Here is a 25,781-nt window from a genome sequence, read left to right on the forward strand (position 1 = left end):
CTCGCTCACAAACTACTCTGGATTTCTCCTTTCGGGTACGAGCCGAGAAATCTGCTCTCACTCTCATCGCTTGGTGGATTAAATCGGAATCTTCACCCCCCCCCCCCTCCCCACGATGGATTTTATTTCTTTGGATGGAAATTGGGAACTCACAGCTCCAATTGAGAGGTAGGCTGATTCTCGTTTCTTGTTGGTGTCGTAAGGAGGGAAAACCCTACTGGGGGATAAAAAGAGGTTTTCAATGATTCGGCGAGAAACACGTCAGCAATCTTACATGGAAATGCTTCAACATACAGCCCGGTTCCTCGATCGTGCCTTGCCGGAGCCCGCCCCGAGCAGTTTGAGGACGCTCCAATTGGGTCCTCTCTCGGACGTCTTTGAAGAGTCAATTTGTGTGTCTTTTCAAGCGTTGTAAAAATCTGTCCAAGTTCGAGCTCAGTTCCGCTGGGCCAGTCATTGAGACAGTAAAGGCAGGATTCGTTGTACGACCACTTAACGTGCTTTATTTCAGCATTCAAATAATTAAAAACATCTCAAATTATTATACATATACAAAATAGGTACAGATCTTGTGGCGTTCGTCCCGATTTCCTTTTTTATCGATGGCTCGCTTTCTGTGCATTTCAAAATTTGGCATGAGAAAACCCGCCTCCAGAAAACATGAAACAAAAGACAACAGGAGTTTTGATGCGGATCGCGGAGGGGAAGGCTTTGGGAGAATTTGCTTGAGTTACATGAGGGGGGGTGAGGGGGTGAGAACAGAAAAACAAAACAGAAAAAGAAAAGGTTCCTTTGTTTGGTGGTTTCATTTTCGCACCAGAAAAGAAAACGCTAAAAGGCCTCTGTCACGTTCTTGAGCTCAACAGTAAAGAACTGTCGAGACAAAGTGGATGTCAGGGACCCTGCACAAGAGAATAGCACCAGTTTGGCTTTTGTTAAAGTGCCTCAGTGACTCCACTGATCGCGGGCAAACACACTTCTTTCAAACATTTTTTTTTTCTCTTTGAGGTAGCCGTAGGATGTTCTTGAAAAGAAAAACAAGTTTTAAACCCATGTTTCTCTGCTGGTGGTTTTAATGTGACTTTGGCAGACAAGAGGAACAAACAAGAGCAAAACCGACGGGACTTTGGGCAGGTGGAGAGCGGCCGGCATAACAACAAAGACAAACATGACTGTCAGTTTCACCGTTTATTCATCAACACCTGAAATGTGGTACAAAGCAATCGGGTTCTGTCTGTCGGGACTGTCCTTTCATTCCTCTCACCGCAGGGCGGGTGTATAAAAATACAAAAGTCACCTGTGTGTTTCTGTAAACTCCAGAGAGGCCTGGATTGGCTTGGTTGAAGAGGGGCCGGGGGAGTCAATTTGATCGAAGCATATATTATTTTCTTGTAGCCAGTGAAAATCTTCTCTATGGGATCCTTGGTGTTGGTGATGGTAAAAACGAGACAAAAACAGAGTCAGAAATAAACAAACCAAAAAAAAAAAAAAGTAGTGGTCCCAAATGCGACGATGCGAGCATTGCCGCATCACTGCCATCTTTGTTGAAGTGCAGGTTTTAGGCATGGTAGACCATTGGAACAATGGTCGGATAGAATCGCAGGATGAGGAGGGAAAAAGGGGGCCAGATCAGAAAAAAAAAATGTTTTGGTGGCTTTTTCTTTTTTTTTTTTAAGAGGGATGGTTGCTAGAGAAAAATAAAACGCACACACTCACGCACCACAACATATTCAAGTCCAGATTTCTCTTTTTACAAGAAACAGACAGGTCCAACTTCAAGGCCAAACTCTTGGTCTGGAGCACCAACATCCATAGGAGCGATGTCAATGATGGGCAGGCGAGATGTTTTCGATGTCTTGTACTCAATGACTGTCTTGCCCCATGTACCGGTGTGTGACTGCGAGGAGAGAAAAGAATCGGCGTCAGGATGCGCGTTCATCAACGTTTAAAACTCCCAACCAATACACACTTCCTCAAACTGCATACATTGCAATCCAACGTGCCAAAACCGCGCCGTCAATACGCATTTATGTCATCATCCGCATTGTTTGTACGTCCGCACTGTTTCATGAATCACTTCTTTGTTCATCACGTGGCACCTTGTCAGAGATGGTCCAGAAAGTCAAAACCCTGCCGCTCCTACTCAACGGGCAGGTCGACGAGCTGCCTTGAGTAGAAGCGCCCGCGGCTACTTGTGGCCAAAGACTGCGGCTACTCGTGGCTCAGCGTGGTGACTTTCTGGACCGGAATTTATCATCTCTGCATGGAGCGGTGCTTTCGACCAAAGCGAGCAAATCTCGCGATCGAGCGCTACGGATCCAAGCAGATGCGCTCACCGTGCAGCCGTCCTCGAGGACACTGTAGGTGAAGCGGCTGTTGCCCTCAGCTCGGATCTCAATCTCGTTGGAGCCCTGGAGCATCAGAGCCTTCTTCAGGTTGCCGGTGGCGGCATCCATGTAAGAGATGCTGTTCTTGCAGTGGTATGTGATGTTCTGGGAAGCCTCAGTTGACATGAGACGCAGGAAGGTCATCTGGATGTTGACGTCTTCTGGCAGAGAGCCCTCGCTGCCGTACTCGAACTTTGGGGAAGGAAAGCAGAGCGCAGAGGGCTCGGTACACGTTCCGATCGAAAGTTCACCAACGAAAGGAGACTTGTTGGGGATTCGGCGCGTTTACCTGGAAGCCCTCGTTCATTGCCTCGCCGAACCAGACGTGCTTCTTCTCCTTGATGTTCTTGCTGACGTACCAGTTCTTCATGGCAACCTCACGCTGAGTTGGGGACACGCAGGTCTCTCCGGTCTCCATGTTGCAGTAGACCTTGATGGCGTCCTGATTGCAGCCCTGGTCAGGGTCAATCCAGTACTCGCCTGAAGACGGAGGGGTACAAGCTATCAGACTTCAAAAGCGGCCGCAACGCATCGCACACTCTTGTCTCATCTAAGGGGGTGGATCCAGTCTCAGCCTTCATGCCCCACTACCGCCGCAAGGAAGCGTGTGAATAGTCCGTGACATAATGACTCACCGCTCTTCCAGTCTGGGTGGCACATCTTCAGGTCGCGGCAGGTTCTGGCGGGGTTCTTGCGAGTGCCGTCGGGGCTGCGGATCTGCTCAATCTGCTGGCTCAGGGTCTTCAGAGTGCTGTCCACCTCCAGGTCGCGGTCGCGCAGAACGTTGGCGTCATCAGCGCGGTACATACGGAAGGGATCGGGACCCTTGTCCTGGGGCTGGGAGATGAAACCGATGTCAAATCCGCCGCCGTGGGCGCCTGGTGCTCCGGGGGGTCCGGGAGGTCCGGGAGGTCCCTAAAGAACAGAAGGGAAGCGGGGGATGCGGCGTTAACGCAATTCGGGCAGTGATTACAATAGATGGCAAAGTTAAGCGAGCCTTACAGAAGGTCCCATCTCTCCAGAGCGTCCACGAGGTCCAGGAGGTCCAGAGGGACCAGGGAGGCCAGTCATACCATCCTTGCCGGGAGAACCAGCAGCTCCAGAAGGTCCCTGATGGGGTGGGGGGTGGGGGGGAAATAAATGAAATTCCCCAAAGGAAGAAGCTAGAACACACAACAAAGTCTCTTTGGAGCGTGAACTCACTCTAGGTCCAGCGGGTCCGGCAACACCGGCAGGTCCTGGCTCTCCAGCGTGACCCTAGTGGCGTCCAAAGAAAACGGCAGTTAAGACCCACGTGTGTTATTTTATACCCTACATTCCAAAAAATGTGCGGCCAAGAGCGTGAAGGAACATACGGCGGGTCCGGGAGCTCCCTGCATGCCAGTGAATCCTCTGTGTCCCTTCATGCCTCTCTCACCAGCCTCACCGCTCTCTCCCTTGTCTCCACGAAGTCCAACGGCTCCCTAGGTGGAGATGACATGATTGACCCGATCTGTGCCCGTTGCAGAGCTCTGTCGCTCGTGCTCATCGCGTTACTTACAGCGGGGCCACGAGGTCCAGCGGGACCGGAGGGACCAGCGGGGCCAGCAGCTCCCTGGAACACAAGCAAATCAATGAGGCGTGTCGTGCCCTATCGCAAATGTTCACCTCTCAACGGCAGTCGGCAGTTCATGAACCTCTCATCAAGTTGAGATTCGGAAAAGCCGCGGTTCACTCACAGTCTCTCCACGGTCGCCATTCTTTCCAGCAGGTCCAACAGGTCCGGGGGCACCGGGGGGTCCGGGGGCACCGGGAACTCCAGCGGGGCCAGACTCTCCGCGGTCTCCCTAAATTTGTTCCGCAAGATCATCTCAGTTACTCTCTTTCAAAGAAATGAGGCATTCTCCATGCAGGTGTCGGAACGCAAAAAGCTGCCCATTCTGTAGTCTTAGCATCGTTGCCGTTCCTATTTCATACGGAGCATCTCGTTCAGCGTTGTAGGGGGAGCCACGGCCTTTCCCGAGGACGACTTTCCAATCAAACAAACGCTGGCCGGTTTTGAGCCGCGCTCATCTTGAAGCGGCGACGCAACGATACAAACGGCTTTCTTGCAACTTGGGCTGTCGCGGTCGGGGGCGAGCCAATTGAGAGCAAAGTTTGCCGATTGTCAGCACATGCCGTTTGCAGCCATGTCCACTGCGCTCACCTTGGGTCCGGCAGGTCCGTCACGGCCAGCGGATCCCTCATTACCAGGGGAACCCTGAAGGAGAAACACCAGACAGATCAATTGCGTGATCCTGTCAAAGGACAAACGCACGGGAGGTTAACAGATAACGCAAGAGCCTCTTTCTTGTCATACCTCACGTCCGGTCTCTCCAGCGGGTCCAGCCAGTCCAGGGGGTCCCATGGGTCCGGGAGGTCCGCGCTCTCCACCGGGGCCGGCAGCTCCCTGCTTTCCGGGCTCTCCCTGTGGGCGACGTGCGCAGTGAGTCGCGATAGCCCGAGCCAAGCTAACGGCATGCTAGCTGGAAGAACGAGGCCTCGATAACGTGAGGACAAAGTCATCGTATGAACTTACAGTAGGTCCGGGCAGGCCGGGGAAACCTCTCTCTCCTCTCATTCCAGACAGACCGACAATACCACGCTGTCCGCTGAGACCCTGAGGTCCAGGAATACCGGCACTACCCTGGGTGGGGGGTGATTGCAGAGGCAAAGTGTTAGGCAGACCACCAGAACGTGGACCCTTTTTCAAAATGATCTTTCGTGTTTGCCAGCAAGACGAGTAAAAATAAAATAGCAGTTTGAAGCTTCTTTCCGTCACGGGTTTGTGTGAGTAGGGTTTACAGTAAAGGGGAAATAACTTACAGGAGCACCGTCAGCACCAGGGCTACCCTTCTCACCAGAAGGTCCAGGGGCTCCAGCGGCTCCAATCTCACCAGGGCGACCGGCAGGTCCGGTGTCACCACGGTTTCCTTTGGGTCCCTCCTTTCCACCGGGTCCGGCAGGTCCGGCAGGTCCAGCGACACCCTTTGCAAAAAAAGCGGAGCACAATTCTTCACAGGGCTGTGCGCATCCAACCGGCTGACGTGCTCCAGATTCAAACTGGACTTACAGAGGGGCCGGGGGGTCCAACTCTGCCAGCAGCACCGGGGAAACCGGTAGCGCCCTTGGTGAGAAGACACGAGGTCAATGAGAAGACTGTATGTAAATGTGAATACGATATGAGAGGGCCTCAGAACAGTCACTGTTCTAACTCACAGGAGGTCCAGCAGCTCCGCGAGCTCCCTTGGGGCCAGTGTTTCCAACGGGACCCTGAATGAACAGAGCGTACGGTTGATCAGCGTCGGAAAGCTAACAAGGGGCACACAATACAATGACACCTGATGACTTGGGTTGACAAACCTGGGGTCCGGGAGCACCGGTGGGTCCAGCAGGACCGGGAAGACCAGCATCACCCTTAGCTCCATTGTTACCGGCCTCTCCCTTAGCACCAACAAGACCGTCGGCACCCTAAATGGCGGCGATGAGAAAAAGGTTGGAGTGATCCAAACAACAGGAAAAGGTCTGCGAATGGAGCGCCAGCATTTATAGACTTACAGGAGGTCCAGCAAATCCAGCAGGTCCAGGGGCTCCAGCCTCTCCACGCTCACCCTATGAAAGAGGAGAAAATTGCAGAACTTGAGAAGATGATCGAGGCGCCTGAACAAGACAACGTGACATTTCTTCTGTTCTTAGATGGACTGAAGACCACGACGAGCATTAGCGTAGATGATGACGTCAAAGGTAGGGTCGGACTGGAGTCTGGAGTGTTTCAGACAGACAGAGGGTGACTCACAGGGGCTCCGCGAGCTCCGGCAGGTCCAACGGGTCCAGCGGGTCCAGACTCTCCCTTGTCTCCGGTGGCTCCAGCAGGCCCGGGAAGTCCAATAGCACCACCCATACCGCGAGGACCGTCTTTGCCAGGTGCTCCATCAGCGCCCTTGGCTCCTTGCTCACCCTGGAGAGGGCAGAATTGATCAAGAACAAATGAGAATTCTGATCCGGGGGGAGCTTTCATCCGATTTGACGGTGGTGTGACAACTCACTCTATCTCCTCTCAGTCCCGGAAGACCGCCGGCACCGCGCTCACCAGGCATTCCCTGCAGTCCAGGTGGGCCCTGAGCTCCGGGAATACCAGGGGCTCCAGCATCTCCCTAAAGTAAAGAGCAAATGAAACAATCAGATGGAAGAATCACTCGCAAGTAGTATCAGAAACATTTTTGCCCAAATTACCTTAGCACCCTCGTTTCCAGCAGATCCGGGAGATCCGCGGCCACCAGTAGGTCCGATGGGACCGGGGGCTCCACGCTCACCGGGGAAACCTCTGTCGCCCTGAATCAAAGATGCGGCACAAATTTAGGGCAGACTCACCTGCAGCTAAATCTAACGCAGACTATTTTTGGATTGATTTGATTCAAAGGAAAGTGCTTTGAGAAAATCAAATCCCAAAGGCAACCGACTGTCGGCTAACGGAGAGTCCAAAATCATCATCAGCCGGATACTTTTACAGATCAAACATCTTGGTCATTACAGCCCGTTATCAGGTAAAGGTGATTGTGACTTACTCTAGCACCAGCAACTCCTGGGGCTCCAGCCTCTCCGGGCACACCCTGAATTACAGAAAAGAAAAGAAAAAAAAAAAACGAGTTAGAAAATAAAAGAAGAAGAAAAAGCCATTTTTACATTGTTCAAAACAAGTGGTCAGAGTTGAATTCAATTAATTTTGCACCTGCTCTCCGGACTTGCCAGTCTCACCAACAGCACCTTGGGGTCCTGGAAGTCCCTGGAATCCTGGAGGTCCAGCAGGTCCTTGCTCACCTCTCTCACCAGCAGGTCCCTAAGAAGAGCAAAGGAAGGAATGTTGGAACCCAAAATGATGGGAGTAGCTGGACTTTGGAGTTCATGTCTTCCTCTACTTACGTTGGGTCCAGCAGGTCCCTGAGCACCAAGCTCACCGTCCTTTCCTGGGGCACCCTAAAGAACCACAGATATTTACTTTGGGCTGTCCAGTGAGCTTTTACATGTGACAAGGACAGAAGAGAGTATCCTTGAGAACTTACAACAGGGCCAGTAGGTCCCATCACTCCTCTCTCACCAGACTTTCCAGCTTCACCCTAAAGATACGTTGAGGAGGGAGGGGGACACGTCACTTGTAAGCCTCATCTCGACAATGATCCGGATAGCTTTGTGGATCTGATCGAACGTGCTCCATAGCTTGAGACTCAGCACTTACAGCGGCTCCCTTGGGTCCGGGGAATCCCATGACACCGGGCTGGCCTCTGGCTCCAACAGAGCCAGGGGGTCCAGGGCGGCCATCTTGTCCAGGGGCACCCTGATGAAATGCTACCGTTAGCCCAGTGTGCATTCGTTTCAAAACACGAGGGCGTGAACATGCGGACTTACGTTAGCTCCCATCTTGCCATCGGGTCCGGGGCTGCCAGGGCTGCCAGTCATACCCTAGAGGTCAAACACAAATGTTCAGAGGAGGATATGGCCAGTCAAGAAATCCTCAGCAGCAACGTCTTACCTTAGCTCCAGGCAAACCGGCCTCACCAGTACGGCCGGGCTCACCGGTAGCACCTTTAGGTCCAGCGACACCAGGGGCACCGCGCTCACCAGTGGCACCCTAAGATTGTCAAGGGCACACGACAAATATTTGAACACAACCAAATGGCTTCCAAGAGAAAACAAACCAACAGGTTATTATTGACACAAGTGAGTAAAAACGGTGCGGGGGGAGCCGTACTCACTTTGGGTCCAGAAGCGCCATCAGCACCAGGGAAACCACGGCCGCCAGTGGCACCCTGAAGAGGAAATGCAACAACGCTCGCTTAGGTCTGTGAAAAAAGCTGATTTCTTTTTTTGTCGTTCACTTTGCTGGACCAAGAACGCAGGGTTAAATACACTCAAATCTTGCAATTTGGTTCTCTGAACCCAATCAAGTCTGCTGGACCAAAATCTCTTGACTCAAAATGCAAAAGTCTGATCGTGTGACCATTCGCAATAGAATCTGAAGCGAATGATGCTCTTTTGTTGACGAATCACAGGCTTTTTTACGAATTACCTGTAGGGGGCACTAAAACGTTTGTGAATGTCATACTGATGAAATGTAATGACGGTGGGACTTCTGTGGAATGTTCGATACGCTGAAAAAAATCTGATCTCATATGATGCCCTGAGCTCAAGAACATCACACACACGACGGAGCGAAATTGGACATTTTGCTACGGCGCTTACACGCTCGCCAGGAACTCCGCGGGCTCCAGCGGGACCGGGCTCTCCTCTGCCTCCTCTCTTGCCCTCCTCACCAGCGGGTCCGGAAGGTCCTTGAACTCCTGGGGCGCCCTGCGCGATACAAAAGGCACGAACAAAAACGTGAGCGACCGCGTTCCACGCCGTACTGGAAAGGCGGGCAAGTCGATGGCGGTGAACTTACAGCATCTCCCTTGGCGCCGGGCTCTCCCTTGGATCCAGGGGCACCAGCATCACCCTGAAACAAACAAATAAGCAAACGTAAGCAAACAAGACCAAAAGCTAATCAAAAGCGGTCACTCAAAGACGGGATGAACAATCGGGGCCAAACGCATCGTAGGATATCGAAGCGTCAGGAACGACGTCGTTCTGAATCCGATTCTATCCGTGGCCCAGATGAAGAACAGCGCTCATCTGCTATGCAAGAGCTTTACTCACAGTGTTGCCCTTGGGTCCAGGGGCACCAGCAGCACCTTGGGATCCTGGGGGTCCACGGGGTCCGGGGAATCCGGGAGCTCCGGCAACTCCAGCAGCACCCTGCGGGGGGCGGCAAACTCATTCATCTCAACTCTGAATCTCTGCCGTTTTAACTTTGGAGCGCGTTAAGCATCACGTCGTGCACTTACAGGAAGTCCCTTAGCTCCAGCAGCTCCATCAGCTCCGGGGTTACCCTGATGGGTAAAATGACATGTTTTTAGTGACCAGTTCTGTACAGGTCCAAAGGCAGGGGTTCTTTGTTTTGTTTTATTACTTACAGAAGGTCCAGCAACACCAGCGGGTCCAGGGCTACCGGCCTCACCACGGGCTCCAGCGGGGCCCTCGGGTCCACGAGCACCTTGAGCTCCAGCCTCACCCTGAAAAGTGGGTTATGTGATTCAATAAGAAGCTAAACATCGGTTGATCCTAACTCCGCCCTGCCCCAAATATCTTCATTTAGGATAAAATCATCATTCAAACGAAATGATGAATAATATCGTGTCAAGAGTGTGCCAATAAACACAACGGCTCCAGCTAGCTTCCGTTTTCCCCGAAGGTTTCACAACTACAATGCTGATGCCTGCATCAGGAGTCACAGGATCTGTCATTTCAAGGCAATATCACTCAAATCCAAGATTGTAATCTCAACCAATAAAAAAATTATTTTGACCCGTCCCATTAGCCAAATACAAAACTGCTAAACAACAAGCGCTCGCCTTGTTCCGCAAATCCCTCGAGACCTAAAAACAACTTCTCCTAAAAGAATGAAATGAGGGGAGTAAAAAAACAACAATAATAATAACTGTGCTTTTACCTTGGCTCCGGGGCCACCGGGGAATCCAGGAGGTCCAGCGGGGCCAGTGGGACCCTAAAAAAACAATAAAGCCAACATATTCAGACAAATGTGCGGGACGGACAATGGAGTTTGGAGAGCCTGTTTCAAAATGCACACTTACGGGAGGTCCAGCAGCACCGGCGGCACCATCGTTACCACGAGCACCCTGCGGCACAACGAAAAGCCAGTTTGGCTCCAATCTCACGCTGTGATCAATGGATTGGGCGGCGGAGAAAAACTCACAGCGGCTCCAGCAGCGCCAGCGCGTCCTCTCTCGCCAGGCAGACCGCGGGGTCCCTGAAAACGGAGGACGACATTCGGATTCAAGGCATGCATACCATCTGGAAGCGAACCGCAACATATGGGCTAGCCGGTTTTACCCACCATAGCACCAGGAGTTCCGTTCTCACCAGAGGCTCCGGTCTCTCCCTGCACACAAACAAACGCAAGGCCGGTCAGACAATGTTTGGGACGGCACTTGGATCAGCAAGCTAACATGTTAGTGCCGGGGCTGAAATTAAACGAAATTTGCACGGCTGGTGTGCAATTGAAGAAGAATCGGAGCATCGTGAGACGCCGGTCCCTCACATCAAACGCGAGCGACCATCAACGCGGCTACTTTGACCAATGCCGCACTCCTTCCACGTTGCAGTCGCCGTCACAGCCTCTTCCTTCGCAATTACACATGCAAACGCTATCGGGAACTCTATTTCTATTTGCCCCATTTAGCTTTGCTGGATGGGGTGCCTTCATTGCTTATGTGGGCAACAGGACATCATTTTCTTCAAAGCTCAAATCCAAGCCATAGTAAGATCCGCTGTAAAGATCCATTTGTTCAATTGTTTCCGAAACTGTAATTGGACGTAAAATGTTTTGTGGGTTTTTTTTTTTTAATGTGGGACGGTAACATGTCACCAAAGGTAGTGCCATGCGCCACAACATACGCAGTAGGACAGAAAATCGGGTTTTCTTTGATTTGGGAGCAATAAGAGTGAATTCATACGCGTATTCCCTTCATCATCATCGTCGCGAGCTCGTCATACTCCGTGATTGGAAAAACCAAAATGCTTCCTGCGCAGGTGCATTCACACATTTTGTCGACAGTTCAAGTCGGCTATTGGCTGTGAGAATTTTCAAGCGTTATGTCCAAAATGCGGCCAAGGCTCGAACGCAAAGCAACCGCGGGGTCCTTACCTTGGGTCCAGCAGGGCCAGTGTCTCCCTTGGAACCATCCAGACCGCTGAATCCCTGAGGAGGGGCACACATTCAGAAGTCAAGCGGAAGCAAAGGAGACGCTCGGCTTGTTTGCGATGCTTTGTCTGCTTTTCCACTCACTCTGTGTCCCTTGATACCGGGCAGTCCGGGGGTTCCTGGGAATCCACGAGCTCCCTGAGGCAGAAAGCAAATGCCTTCAGGCTCTTCTTTTTGCTCGCGTTAAGGTGAGGAGCGGCGGCGCGGGCGACTCACCTGAGCTCCGGGAGGTCCGCGCTCGCCGGCGCGACCTGGTTTGCCGGATTCACCCTGCCGTTGGAAGAAATCGAGGAAAGCTGAAGCGACGCGCCATGGAACGAGGGGGGGGAGGGGAGGTGAGACTCGGTCAACTTACGTCCTCTCCGTTCTTGCCAGAGGGGCCGGCGGGGCCGCGGGGTCCCATGGCGCCCTGCAAAAGGCCAACCGTTCCACATCAAAAAAGGTTCACCGCGGCGTCAAGTCATGTTCGCGCTCGCGGCTGTATTTGGAGTACTCACAGCAGGTCCGGCCTCTCCAGACTCGCCGGGGGGACCGGTGAATCCCTGAGGGCCCTGTGCAGAAGACGTCACCGCATTATTAGTCAAGCTGCGCCGAACACCTTTCGGAGCCTCATGACAGCGGAGCCGCTTCAGCCAATGTCATTTGTCACTTTTGTCATCTTTCCATTCCTTCCTGGTGTGCTCGCGGGAAGGACAATCGCTTTTTTTCCCCACCACAATTGCGTTTATTTAGCATGCTAGTCCTGAAAGGTGGGTGGGATGCACGTTGCCGTATCAACAGCAACACTTTTTTTTTTTTTTGCATCCCCCAAAACACAGAAATTTGTCAAAGCTGGAACGGGCAGGATTTAGAGTGAAGCATTTAAATGAGCCCAATGGAGATATTGGGATATAGGGATTTGTTTTTTTTTTTTGTCAGAAATGACTTTTTTAAGTCGGTCACATTGACAATTGAGCGAGTAGGAGGGAGGAAGTCGTGTACTTACGCTAGAACCGGGAGGTCCGGGGGCTCCACGAGGTCCCATTGGGCCCTGTCAAAGGCGAGCGGGAAAGGTTAAAAGTCCGCGCGACCATGTCAAATCATAAAGTGCCGATGCGCGTGTGCGAAATCGACTTGCCATGGGTCCAGGAATGGGATGGACAGGAGACTTATCGCCATAGCCGTGAGACATCTGAGGGGAGAAGTTCTGCAAGGAAATAGAGCCGCGCACCCATGTTAGAAACGTTTCAGCCGATGGCACAACTCGCCCATCGATCCCAACGGGGGAAAAAGTGCCTGCTTGCTCAGTGGCCGGGAAGTAAACTGTTGCCGAGAAAGCGTTTGCGTTTTTTGTGGTTATCCGCTCGTGAATGAAATGCTTTACGCAAAAACACCAAATCGGGAACTACGGATGAGACCGGCGGCGCGTCGCCCGTCTCGTACCGCGTCCGCTCGTTGCCATTTTTTGCGGCTCTTGACATTTGTTTCAGTCATTGAGCGAACGCGTGAAGGAAATTCACGCCTCAGCCTATCCGTGACCCGGTGATCATTTTGGAGTGTGCCGAAAGCGACTTGGATAACAAGCCGGCTTCGCCTCGCATTCAAATTGAAAATCAATTCTACGTCAACGAGAACGGGGGTCGTTAACACGGTTCAGGACGATTCGGAAGCAAGCGCCTTGTTGCACGAATTCGGTCGAGTGGATCCATCGTCCCGTCAACGTGAAATGATCAACAATAGCAACGACTAGAAAAAAAAAAAAAGTATATTGAAGAAAAACTCTTGACTTACTCCACCGAGGCCGGGGGGTCCAGGGGGGCCGGGGGGTCCGGGCAGACCGGGCTGGCCGTCGAGACCATCGTTACCGGCGGGACCGGCGGGACCCTACGAGGGGGCAGAGAAAATGGAAGGCCCTTAAAAGTCATGATAACAACGTCAAAATTACGAAGCCGACTATTCATCCGGCACAACCGATCGGATTAGCGATTTGAAGGGTAGCCTCTTAACGTCTTTTTATTCCGTTTACAGTGACGGAATTACAACGATGACCCTCGTCAAAGGTCGTGACCACGTGACCGTCCGGGAACGGGGGTCACGTGACCGTAGGAAAGAGGAACTCGATAAGACCCGCCAAGAAACAACTTGACGGATTTGGAATGAGCATGAATGTCAGCAAGCTAAATACGTGGACGCCGGAAATAGCAATGAAACATTTGGATAACCATGAGGGGAAACGCGCATTTTGCCATCGACGGGTCACATCGATGAAAACCACGACACTCGGGGGAGACGCCAATCACGGCGGTCGTGAATAAATACATCAAATACAGTTGAAGGCCATTTTCTCTGAATCCCAAAAGCAATTCGACATCGTCTCGCAAATGGACTCGCTACGTTTCTCTACCGTCGCTGTCGGACAAAATGTTTGTCTTTCAAACACGGGCGGGCTTCGGGTTTTCGTCCACTGACATTTCAAACTCCGCGCCAACGACCGAAGCGGAAAACGGCCGCCGTCATTGACGCGACTTCCGCTTGGCGTAAAAGCAGCACAATCGGGGCTCACGCTTGAACGTAACTCGGCGGGAGTTTCCGCATGAACTTTTGAGCGCGGCGTTAGGTTTCATGACCTCGGTGGGAACGCATCTTCGGTTCTCACGGAAAGCAGCATGCATCCGAGACTAAAACGAGAGCTGACGGGTGGACAAGTGTGCACTTACTCTCTCTCCCTTGGGTCCACGGTCTCCCTTGGGTCCCTTGAACAGGAGGAGGAACAAAAAAAAGAATTTTAGCAGAGGAGACGACTCAATTCACGAATCGTGCGATTGATTTATCTCGACACGAATGACGTGATCAACTATTCTATTTGTGGTTGAGGGGGGAAAAAAATGAAGAAACACCATCCGTACATTTTGAAGAATAAATGTTATGAGATGTATGGAGTATGGCGTGGTCATTCGTGAATCGAAACAAAGAGCACGAAAATGAAGTTGTGGTTTCGAGTTCAAATCCAGGATGATTTGAAATCATTTGCAGTGAGGCTTTATTGATCAGACGTGACATATGTGCGACTCGTAGCCATGTCATAATGTAAATAATCATATTTACCTCGACCTGAGATTGACCCTGGTAGCCTGCGAACAGATCAGGAGACACATATTTGTTAGTTGGACTTGTTCACCAAAGTCAGTTCTTTTGTGTCGGTGGGACTTAATGACGGGATATTTCATATTTCACAGTCGCCGTCGTGTAAAAAGTAACACTGAAACGCAACCGTCGCGTTACGGCGCAACCGCGCTCGTAAAAAAACGACGACTCGAGTGAAATGCGTCTGTCGGCTATTTTGCGTTTCAGGAAGGAAGCGGAGAAAAGGACGGGCCGCGGTACCGTCGTCGGGGCAGACGGGGCAGCACTCGTCATGGGGGATGACGGGGTTGGGGCAGTCGGTTATGTCCTCGCAGATGACCTCATCGCACATCACGGTGCCGCTGTCGCACACGCAGATCTGGCATGGCTCCGGTTTCCATACGTCACGGTCCGCAAACACCTGGCCGTCAAGGGTGCAGCTTCCACCCGTGCCTGCGGGGGGCGACAGAGGGGCGCGAGACGGGTCAGGCGGCGACGCTTACGCGCGTGAACGAATAAGTCGACGCGGGGGGGGGGGGGGGGGGGGGTCGGGGAAGCGCCACCCGGGAATCAATCAGATAGCAACTATCGACTGCAGTCGAGGGACTAGCACCTATGGCAATTTTGGAAGAAAATTCTTGAGCGTTGTTTTGAAATGTAGGATCATGACGGGGCTAATCCAAGAGCTGCTGAATGCAGGTCACCTGATCTTGCTCTCCAAAGTCGAGGGCGGAAGCCAGGAAAAACTAACCTCGCTCACCTCATAATATTCAACCGTCCCACAATCCCATCACTTAAATGTGACGGCATTGCTGATTTTGATTTGAGTTTTCAAGCGGAGAAAAAAAAAAAACCCTGGGATCCATTCTCTCCCAGAATACCAGATTGGTGAGCTCAGAGCGGCTGAGGGCGTGTTGGCAGCAGCTGCTGGAACCGCTTTGCATGTGTTTGCAATTAGAGCACCGCATGAAAAAAAAAAAAAAAAAAAGCAGAAAAGGAAAAAGGGAGGGGAGGGGATGGGGGGTGGGCGGGTGGGAAATGAAAACTGGGCGTCCAGATGTGTGCGTAAAATGCGCAGGCCAACCACTAGGCGGCGGTATAAGACGAAGCAATCTCATCTGCCTGACAGCAAAGTTTTACGAGCCTTTCTCGACAATTCACATCTGGAAAAACGCATTCGCTCTCCTTTGTTCTCGTTTTTGGGAGCATTACAGAGACAACTGTCAATGCACCAAAATCACAGGTTTCAGTTTTTGGGTGAAAACTTCCTTCAGCTCATGGCACAGCACACGCCATGTTTGCTGAGGACAAGACTACACCTGCTCACCTCCTCCTCTCCTTCTCGATGTTTCCACCCAAGGTTTCGCCGTCCCTCACCTGCCGGGCGCCAGCCAGCGTTTAGTTTGAAGCCTCCTCTATTCCTTCCATCGGACTATTTCGTTTCAACCGGAGCGGAGCTATAAAGCACGTTAAAGGCCGTGCGCGAGATCGAGCAAATCGGAACGCAAAGTGTGAATTTGGCGAACCGCGCTGGGCTCGGAGTCTAGGTCAGGCCTGGAGGTAAACCTGCAGCGACTTGCTTTGCATGCATTAGGGTGGGGGCGGGGGGGGGGGGGGGGAGGAGAGAGGGGCCTCTTTGGAGATGCCCGTTGCATTACGCAAAGCCTACCCTGCCTCTCGCTCTCTCTCTGACTCGCTATCTGTCATGCAGAAACATTCTGTTTAGCAAAGTTCCTGCCTAAATCTCATCCGCTACATCCACATGTCGAGAAAATATCCACATTGCAAAATCAGAGAGAGGGGGGGGAAAAAAAAAAAAAAAAGGGGTCTGGTGTCAAGAAGCTCCACAAAAAAAAAACAAGTGATGAGATGATGAGACTTACGGTCGTCCTCGCCCTGCGCCCTCACCAGGAGCACCGCCGCGCTGAGCAGCAGCGCCAGCCGCAAATCCACAAAGCTGAACATATCTAGATGCCTCTAGACATGTAGACTCTTTGAGGCAAGAGAGGAAAAAAAGTTGGGGGTGTCTTCTCTTTCTGCTACACTCCACTCATACACGGGTGTTTGGGGGTAGGGTCCGCTTGTTTCCACAGTCCTCCTGACCCCAGCAGAAAACTCCCTACTGCCTACACCAACTTTCCACCGGGCTTTTTATATGGGAGTCTGAACTGGGAGGCGCTGGGACTGCAGCGACTGGGACGCACCCTCGTTACCCTTTTTGCTGGAGCTCGCGTTTAGGGAAGACAAGAATGGACCCCTCCCTCAAAGGAAGGGGAAGGGAAAAAAAACAGATGGGAAGAAAGAAAAAAAAAAAGGTCCCTCCTTCCATGATTCCACAGCAGAAGGGTTTGGATGAGGAGAATGGGGGATGGGGGGGGGGGGGCGGCGGCGGGGGGGAGGAAACCTGATCTTGAAGAGCATCGGTTGGTCAGAGGAAAGATCTCCTCCGTCAGTGGCGGCAGCCGCAGCTTCATTCCAGACTTTGCGCGCCGAGCTGCAAGCTGCTCCGCGTCGTCTTGGGCTGCGTCTCGCCAAAGTTGCCGTGATGCTGCTGCTTTACTTGACCAGCTGGTGCGCGTTGCACCTGTGGGCCTTGCAAAAACCATCCGAAGGGTTCCCCCCCCCCCCCCCCCCCGTCCCCGCCCCGACGGTCGGTTGCCGACGAGTGGTCATTCGAGACTCACACAGGCCGCGGAAAGATTTCTCGCTAGCCGACAGAATCAAGCACCCCCCTATAGGATGGTCTCGTTGATAATCGCTCACTCGCCCACCGCTCTTCCTCCCCTTTCATCTTCGGCCAGCGATTTTTTTTGTCCTCCGCATCTTGATGATGCGGAGCAGGCCGAAGTCGGCCACCGTGGGAAAAAAAAAAAAAGTGATTGAATTGGTAACATGAGTGAAGTCCATATTTGATCTCTGGATCTGCTTTTTTTGGAATCGGCTACTTCGATTCATAGATTTCTCCCATCGGCGCCATGTTGCCGTTTTTGTTTCTTTCTTCTCACGTGCAGCGAGATGGATCGTTTCACGTCTCTGCTCGGCGCTAAAAGGACGCTCGGAATGAAACTCAAAAGCAAGCTCTCGCCGGATTGGCCGGACTTCAAAACGTGGCGCGACCGACTCCCCTCGCGCCGGAAACTCTACGACAATGGCGAGACGCGATCGGCTCACGCGCGTACGGTTCAAAATCGGACAAGATGGGCATTTGCGGTGGAAGCTTTTATTGCGCTGCCGTTTGGCCCCGCGAAAGCCGCACAACTCGGGGCTTTGCCCAACTGACGAGAGCAAATGTGAAAAGGCCTTTGGGAGGCTTCTCCTCTCGCACCGTCGTCCTTCACGGCTGAGCCGCAGCGACGCGGCCGTCTGATCCGGCAGAAAGCGGACACGTTGCACGGTCTGAAGCCGGCCAACAAGTCCAAGTCACTCCCTCTCTCGCTCTCGCGCTCTCTCTCTTCACACTGCGGATACCTTCACATTATCCATGTGTCTGCCTGTTCCTTTTTTTTCTTTTTTTCTTTTCTTGGAGGAAGATGGAATGCAATGTGCCTTTCGCGAGGCAGGCAGAAGAAGAAAGAGAGCAAACTGCCACCTCATCGTTCCCCGATTCGACCTTCAGGCTGGGATGCGGGAGCGTCGCGGCGCTACGCGCAAAATGGAGAAAATCTTGACAAAAAGTTCTCAATCATCAAAGTGCAGTTGGGGAGAGGAAATGCCACGTGTTTGCGTTTTGACATTTTTTTTCCCCACTTCATCCCTTCCCGACTGTTTGATTTCAAATGAACAGTCAGGATATCATTGTCCAAATAATTCTGGCATGGCGTCAAGACTCAAGAGAGGGCGGCACGCGGTGAGCCGAGCACGTCCGACTGCGGGGTTCCGCTCGGGCCTTCCTGCGTGGCGTTTGCGCGTTCTCCCCCCCCCCCCCCCCCCCCGTGCCTGCGTGGCTTTTATCCGGGTACTCCGGTTTCCTCCCACATTCCCAAAACATGCACGGCGGCTTCATAGAACACTCCAAATGCCCCTTTGGGTGTGATCGTGAGTGCCGATGGTGGTTCTTCCGCGGGTGGCCTGCGGTTGTTGGGGTGAACGTTGTTGACCTCATTGGAGGGTGGGCAATTCCAGTCCTGGAGGGCCGCTGATGAGCTGATCATTTGAATCGGGTGTGTCCCCCCCCCCCAATCGACTGGAACCGCCCACCCTCGATCTAATTTGTAATCCTTTTGAAATTGAGCAAATGACACTCCAGAATGTCCACGGAAAAGCCAAAAGGGCCTTCCGATCGGTCATTTGGACAGACGGCGGTGGAATTTGAGCAGAGCAAATAAGAAACTTGCGCTCGGTGAGAAGAACACGAGGAAAAAGGCCCCGTGGACAACTGTGAGCAAGTTGCAAAGTGGGCTTCAGCCCGCGCAGCGTCGACACGACAGGAAAGACACGAGACATGAGTGAGAGGCGGGCGTCGGTCCAGGTGTTGCGCTTTTGATTTCTGACGCCCATCTGTCAATAAACTCAGATCAGGTCAACGTGAGAAAAAAAAAAAAACCTTCATTTTGGGTTCGCCCCAGCTGTTTCTTCCTTTGACCGAGTCATTTAAAAAAAAAAAATCCGATTTTGAAGTGGCAGGGAGAAGCTGACACAAGACAAACATAATTGCTCTCTCTCCCTCTCGCTCTTATTTCCGTCAACACGCGAACTGGTAAAAAGAATTCAGTCGCCGGTCAATGACAGGAGATTCTCACTTTCAACTGTCATACGAGTTTGGAATGAAGTTGTCCCTTGTAGGGTACAACAGCAAAGTACTTTCTCAATGCGAACTTTGCTTACACTCGGCGAGCACGGGCCCAAAGGCGTTTAGGAGGCGAGTCTCTCCCCGGAACCAGCAAGGAGAGCCCGCAGCAAGAAACATCGGGACCACTTTCGTATCAGAGAAGATATCCTTTATTTGCCCCACACCGGGGAAATTGACAGTCTCCAACAAAAGTGTTTGCATTCACAAAATAAATGTTACAGTTTCAACTTCGATTAACTCATTCACTCCCAAAGACGTTTTTAAACGTCTTTTCAGCCTTGGTCCAGAATTGGCTGGTACCGAATGAGTTAAGTGCAATATAAATACAAAGTTTCATTTCCTTCATGGTGTTCATGATCACACTTTCTCTTTCCCATCACTGGTCCCACCAGGTTGAAGGTTCCTTTTTTTTTTGTCCTCTTCGCCGTCCGACAGTTTTGCTTTCATCGGAACTGCCACCGCATCCCGACGACGTGTCTCAAAAACAGTCGACCGGGTGGGGAAGGCTTCCAAATCGGTCCATCCCCGACGCCCCTTCCGGCCAACGGCACCTTGACGCACGTTTCCCTTTTGACCGGCGAGTGAGCGTTTATCTCCCCCAACGCCGAAGGTGATGGAAAATCCGCCACTTGGAAGACGCGGAATGCCCATGGTAACGTTTCCCCATATCGACGGTCAGCTAGAAAGCACTTTGATGGCGCTCGACTGTCGACTGCGCACTTCCGCTGCGCTCGTAAAAAGCCAAACGCGCAGCTGACTGTCATCATACGCAGCAAGACTTTGCGTTGGGGCGAATGTGCACAATTGGACGTACAGAAGGAGGCCCGCCTGCTGTTTCCTCATTACTGCCTTTAAGAGGTTCACTCATAAACATGGACGTGTGTGTCATGGGCTCTTTATGAACGGAAGCTATTGGCTGTTTGAAGTTTATGCTACTGGAAAAGATGAGAGAAAAGGTTGGGGTGGGGGGGCTGAGGGGGCAAAGTTGTTGCTGCTGCTGAGCTTGTGTGCCTTTCTCCCTCCTGTAAATCCTCATTTCGAGCAAGCGCGTGCACGTGGAGCCACGTTACACGTCTTCACGCGGGCCCTCTTCTGCACGCCCGCACGGGGGATGATGCTGCCATGAGCGGGCTCCCTCCGTGGCGGGGGTCGGTTTCGATTGGGATTCACTCGCGTCGCATCCCGGCGCGTTTGCTGAGGAAGAGAACGCCGAAGCTCACTGTCATCTTCGCGTCGTCAACCCGAGAAACAAGAGAGAGAAGAAGGAGAGACCAAAAGGTCTGCCTACATTCTCTCTCTGGGCGCTGAAAGGGGATAATTGAAGGCCTCGCTTTGGTTTTGGAAGCCAAGGGAGGGACGGTTGAAGAATCAGACGCAACGCTCCTTAGAGGGAGAATGGAAGGGAAGCCACGTCCACATGCGTGACTCATTCCCCCTTCCCTCTCCCCCCTCCCTCCTCTGTAATTCTTTCTCTGGATACATTATGGGCAGTAATGATAGTATTTATTTCGAGCAGCAGTTTGTTGCACCCGTTGAAACTCTGGCAAATTTGCGCCGGGAGAAACACGTCGGCGTTACTTCATTCCTAACGGAATAGCGTCGGGCGGCGCCTGCGCCTGCTATCAACTCGCTTGCCGAGACCGGACAATCGTGATTTGGAGTCTTGACGCTTTTCAAACAAGCTAACTAGCGACAGACAGTTGGGAGACTCGGCGGAGGCCAACGTCAGCAGAGTTCCACTCTCCGGACTTCCTGCCTGACCCGATCACGTGCTCCCGTTTTGCATTTGCATGTAAAGACCCCAAACAGATGACGGAAGAAGACAAAGTGTCAAATCAAAGTTTTCTGGCGGAAATTTAAAGAAAAGAAAAAGGGGGAGGAGACCGGCTGGGGGTGAACAAATGGGGGGGGGGGGGGGGGGGAAGGAGTGAGAAGTTAGCCAGTACGGTCACGCTGCGGAGGAAAGAGAGGAATGTTTAAAACACTTTCTGTCTCTCTGTTGCACTTACTCTCCCATCGAGAGAAGAGAATCAGAGCCCATCCCCCCCAGCTCCAAAACCACACACACACACACACACACACACACACACACACACACACACACACACACGGCGCAGACAGGCCGAGGATGGAAACTATGAACACTGCAGTTGCCAGACAGCAAAGAGAAATGATCAACACAAGTAAAAAAGAAGAAGAAGAAGAAGAAAAAAAGAAACGGGGGAGGTCTCTACGACTTTCAGATGACTGAAACGACTTTACACCAAGAAAGGGTCGGCGCCATGATGAGAGCCCGACTTGAACGGCAACGCGGTGCAACGGCAATAGTGAGCCAACAAAAGGGACGGAGGCGAGATGATTGGCGGATGCTGGGGCGCTGCATCTACTCTGCGAGCTCCAGGCTTGCCGGCCACCCCCCAAAAAAAACGGAGGAAAAGTCCGCAACTATTTGCCAGGGCGCCTTCAACACAAAGCCGATCAACAACACAAGCGATCTCCAATTTGCTTTCTTGAGCGCGTTTCAAAACGAGGCCGCGTTTTCAAGTGTTTTTCTGTACGCGGCCCTCCAACGAACACGTTTGGACACCCCCCCCCCCCCCCCGCCCGACGTCAATTGGACACGTTAAGCGTTCGTCGCGGGAGTTAACACCAAAGTGACAACAGTCGAGTACTATCGCCCATCATGTGCCGCAAGCAATCCAATGAGTTAGCTCGCTAACGTTGCGCGCGCGTGCATTAATGCCGCGTCATTCATAGCCCCCCCTGGTGGCTGTCCATCTCCTGCGTTGTAAATGCCCCCATGGCGGGGTATCCCCCTTGACCTGAGCACGCGCGCCACTGCGGCGGTGGGCTTTCGGAGACCGCGATCCCGTTTCGAGGCGCCTTCCATACGCTCGATGAGAGATTTGCTCGATTTTCTGCTCGACACACACCAGGAAGTTAGCGCGGGCGAATACCCGAATCCGTTTCATAAACTCTTTTGACCTCAGTTTTGAAGGAGGAGGAAAGCGAAACGGCATAGGGCCCATCCTCGACGTGGCAGGGTGATGTTGCAAAAGCCAGCTGAGAGACAGAGAGAAAGAGAGAGAGAGGGAGGGAGGGGGGGGGGGAGCAGAGAGGAAAGAGGTGGCCAGTTTTGTCGCCAGACTGCATTGAGACTTTGAGGCCGCGAACATTCAAGACTTTCTCAACGTAGCGGACGGGGGAATAACGACAAATCAACAACAACAAGTGAACGCAGCGATACCGCTGGTGCTTGTACAACTAAGCCCCCCCCCACACACAAAAAAAAACACAAAGGAGGGAAAGAAAAAGCCACCTCCGAAAGTGTCCCAAACCACATCACTTGCCGCTATCTTATCTGGGGAGCAGGAAATCCTCGCTTGGGGCTGACGGGAGGTGTGGCCACCTGGACCGGCTGCAATCTGATACCTGTCAATCAAGTACATCTTTGCCCAAAGTTTAACCCTTTGTTCCATCCGTTAAGTGGCTTGCCTTGAAAAAGCAACCGACTTGATTTGAAAAGTAACTCGGTTGGATGACGAGCCATTTTATGGGCTACTTTTCAGCAGGCGCTGACAACTCCGCTCAACATGCAACCCATTTGGCCCGTACTTGATCGGAAGTGTACTTTGAACACAAACGGGGTTTTTTTCGATCCGCTTGATCCTCACAAGGGTCGCGGGAGGTGCCGGGGCCTATCCCAGCCGTCTTCGGGCGTGGGGGGGGGGGGGGGGGGGGCACCCTGAACCGCTTGCCAGCCCGTCGCAGGGCGCCCAGCGATGAACAACCATCCGCGCTCACACTCCCACCTACGGACAATTTAGTGTTCAATCAGCCTGTCGTGCATGTTTTTGGAATGTGGGAGGAAACCGGCGTACCCGGAGAAAAGCCACGCAGGCCCGGGGAGAACATGCAACCTCCACACGGGGAGGCCGGAGCCGGAATTGAAGCCGCGACCTCTGCAGTGTGGGGTCCACGCGCTAACCACTGGGCCGCCCTCATTATATACAGTATATATATATTATTCCTTCATTTCTATATCTCTATAAATCTATCGATCTATACATTTATAGCTAGATGGATAGATCGATAAAATGATTGCGTGCGTCGCTGATGGTGTAGTGGTGCACACTCGCTTGACTTGTGAGCGGCACCGCGGGATCAGTTCCCACCCAGCGGTGGTGGGAACGCTCGGTGGTTTGTCTCCGTCTCGATATGTGCCCGGCAAGTGACCGGGCGACCGGTTCAGGGTGGAGTCCGCTTAAAAAAAAGAAAAAAAGCTCGTCAGCTTTGCTACGTTTCGGACAATGACCAAAGCGCATCGAGCCGTTACGATCGAGCCGTCGGCAGACGATGGCGATGACAGACTAGACACGAGAGCGTCCGCGGTACTTTGAACAACTTTTTTGTTTTGTTTTCTGAAGGTTCGAAGGATTGGTGGGCTCTGAAGTGAAATTGCAAGGCAAAAAAAAAGCGAGTAACATGAGAGATTAGGAAGAAGAAGAAGAAGAAAAAAAAAGAGAGTCTGGGTCAAAAGTGGAAAAAGAACATTCCCTTGCTTTCTCTCCCTCTCCGTGGCAGTTTAATCTAAGCAGTATGTGCGCGTCTCACCCGTGAGGGGGAGGAGAGGGAGAAAGGGAGAGGCAGAAGGAGCGACAGAGAGAGAGAGAGAGAGAAAGCGAGATTTTGCATTCTTTTCCATTGAGGTCAACTTTGTAGCAAGCTTTAAGCATGTGCAGAAAGAAAAAAGAAAGATTCCCCAATCAACTCTTGTTCATTTGGGCCGCAATCGCCGGTCCCGTTGTTCCGTCCACATGCACAATCTTTTACACTGCCACTATTTCGTCGAGTGTCCAAAAGTGATGACTTGACCAGATGTCTTTTTTTTTTGCCTTTGAATCAAAGCAAATTGTTGTCTTTGGCCTTATATTATTAGTCTCGGTTTTGGATAACGAAAACCATTTTTTTTAATGCTTAAATCCTGCGCCGCGGCCAAACGAACGATTGGATTTTTTTTTTGTTGGCGTCACATCTGCATCTCATCGTCTTCCGTCTCCGGCTCCAACGTGCTCATCTGTTCAGTGTGAAACCTTCACTCGGGTTTTCACGATTCCACAGCGTGCCCCCCCTCCCCTCCCCCCTCCGTGCCTTTCCCCCTCACCAGCCCACGTCATGGGGACTTTCAACAACTTCCCGTCCTTCTTTGCATCACTTCCTTTCTCCATTTCGCGTCTCTTGTGTTTCACTTTGCTTTCTTTCGACTTGCCTGACAAAATCCTTTTTTGTCCCGCAATGCGACGGACGTATCGATGTTGATTTTCACGATCCTTAACACAGGCATCGTTGTTTTACTTGAATGTGAAGCGGTTGGTGCAAAGCGCCTTCCAACTCCCAGGATGCACTCTGTCAGCGCATGCTACGGCCAAGCGCGTAGGGGCGCGCTCGTCTTTCGAAATGGCAAATTTGGCCTCGGCGCTGATCCCGACAACGACAAGAAACGGTGAGCGGACCACCTGGCCGAGGGTTGAAGAAGCTCGAAGCGGGACGACGTGTAATCACGCCTCTCCTTTTCCCCTCAGCATCCAGGCCACGAAGGCCGCTATAAATACACGCTAAATGAGAGAGTCTCGTCGGCCGTGCGGTTTTGGAAGTCGTCCGAAGGAAGACTGAACTTTGCTGTATTGTTCCACCCACAAAATGGCCACTCTTCTTCCTTCTTTCAGCGCTAGCGTTTCGATTTCTCTTCATTGCGGGAGCTACCCAAAAAAAAATAAAAAATAGAGTTTTTGCATGGCAGAACAAAACAAATGCTTACTCACAACAGAATAGCAAAAACAGGCTGATGAGGCGTCGGAGATTTCGGATTGCTTCGGTCACGATCGAATGCCCTCTGACAAAAGTCAACAAAGTGCCGTCGGCGTGTCCGTCAGCGCAACCGCTTGTCCATCCGATCCGAGAGCGACTTTGAACGTACTCGGAGTTTGCCGGCGGCTGTTCAGTAGCCCTCAGAAGCCTCCGACCTTTTCATTTAGTGCTAAGACCAAGAGACACCGGAGCAACTATTAACGTAACTGCCTTCTGTTACAGGACAAGAAACACTCTAACTTTGCTCAAAACAGATGTGGCGTTCATTCCCGCTCGCGTCTTGTAGTTTTCGCCCGGAGGGAGTTGGCCCGGCAGGTGTAACCTTTGCGTCTTATTATCGGGCTCGGGCGTTCCTGCGCGCGCACAGAACGAGTCGCTGTGACGGAATGCCGCGCGACGCCGCGGAAGGACCACTCGCATTGTAAAACCGTGGCGACGTCAGGCGAGGCGTCCCATAGGGGACGTGGCGGCGGAGTGATTTCCCAGTGAAAAAGTGCGAGAGATTTTGGCGGCGTCGTAGGCCGCGGGCGCATCAAGTATGGCGAAGCTTGACGAGGCCCGCGGGGACACTCAAACGGGACCAACGCTCAGATTTCTCATTTCTGGTGGCCGTTTCTCAAGTCCTTCGTTATTGACCGATTTCTCGAAACAAATGGATCAAATTGAAAATGCAAGCTATTATTATTTGCCCGGCTCTTCATTCTGCTCGTCGGCTCGCTATTCATCCATTAAAATCTGTTGAAAATGATTTTACTGCTCCCTCGCCGTGCCCGGCGGCCCTTGAGGCAACGTTTTTTACGCA

At 52.2% G+C, this 25,781-nt stretch overlaps 1 protein-coding gene across 2 annotated transcripts; it reads right to left on the bottom strand.

The window, feature by feature from the left end:
• Window positions 1-1,175: 1,175 nt before the first annotated feature.
• On the bottom strand, window positions 1,176-16,934 carry col1a1a (collagen, type I, alpha 1a). 2 transcript variants are annotated; one of them, XM_086132151.1, is made up of 50 exons: window positions 16,727-16,934; window positions 16,206-16,314; window positions 14,584-14,775; window positions 14,305-14,330; window positions 13,917-13,952; window positions 12,991-13,083; window positions 12,338-12,406; window positions 12,206-12,250; window positions 11,718-11,771; window positions 11,576-11,629; window positions 11,437-11,490; window positions 11,305-11,358; window positions 11,164-11,217; window positions 10,354-10,398; window positions 10,213-10,266; window positions 10,091-10,135; window positions 9,949-10,002; window positions 9,413-9,511; window positions 9,284-9,328; window positions 9,096-9,194; window positions 8,842-8,895; window positions 8,643-8,750; window positions 8,156-8,209; window positions 7,933-8,031; window positions 7,809-7,862; window positions 7,639-7,737; window positions 7,466-7,519; window positions 7,326-7,379; window positions 7,135-7,242; window positions 6,971-7,015; window positions 6,639-6,737; window positions 6,452-6,559; window positions 6,202-6,363; window positions 5,964-6,017; window positions 5,769-5,876; window positions 5,625-5,678; window positions 5,479-5,532; window positions 5,232-5,393; window positions 4,945-5,052; window positions 4,726-4,833; window positions 4,573-4,626; window positions 4,106-4,213; window positions 3,928-3,981; window positions 3,743-3,850; window positions 3,591-3,644; window positions 3,390-3,497; window positions 3,023-3,302; window positions 2,677-2,867; window positions 2,337-2,579; window positions 1,176-1,897 (listed from the first exon to the last, which is right to left on the bottom strand). In XM_086132151.1, exons 2-50 carry the CDS (start codon window positions 16,285-16,287, stop codon window positions 1,751-1,753), a joined length of 4,347 nt encoding a protein of 1,448 aa, XP_085988277.1. In that variant the 5' UTR covers window positions 16,288-16,314; window positions 16,727-16,934; the 3' UTR covers window positions 1,176-1,750. The 2 variants fall into 2 exon arrangements, with proteins under 2 accessions (XP_085988277.1, XP_085988276.1); XM_086132150.1 differs by lacking the exon at window positions 16,206-16,314.
• Window positions 16,935-25,781: the final 8,847 nt, after the last annotated feature.

Source organism: Hippocampus guttulatus, chromosome 16 (assembly GCF_054856545.1).
Source record: "Hippocampus guttulatus isolate MCC_2025c chromosome 16, RoL_Hgut_1.0, whole genome shotgun sequence".
NCBI lineage: Eukaryota > Metazoa > Chordata > Actinopteri > Syngnathiformes > Syngnathidae > Hippocampus > Hippocampus guttulatus.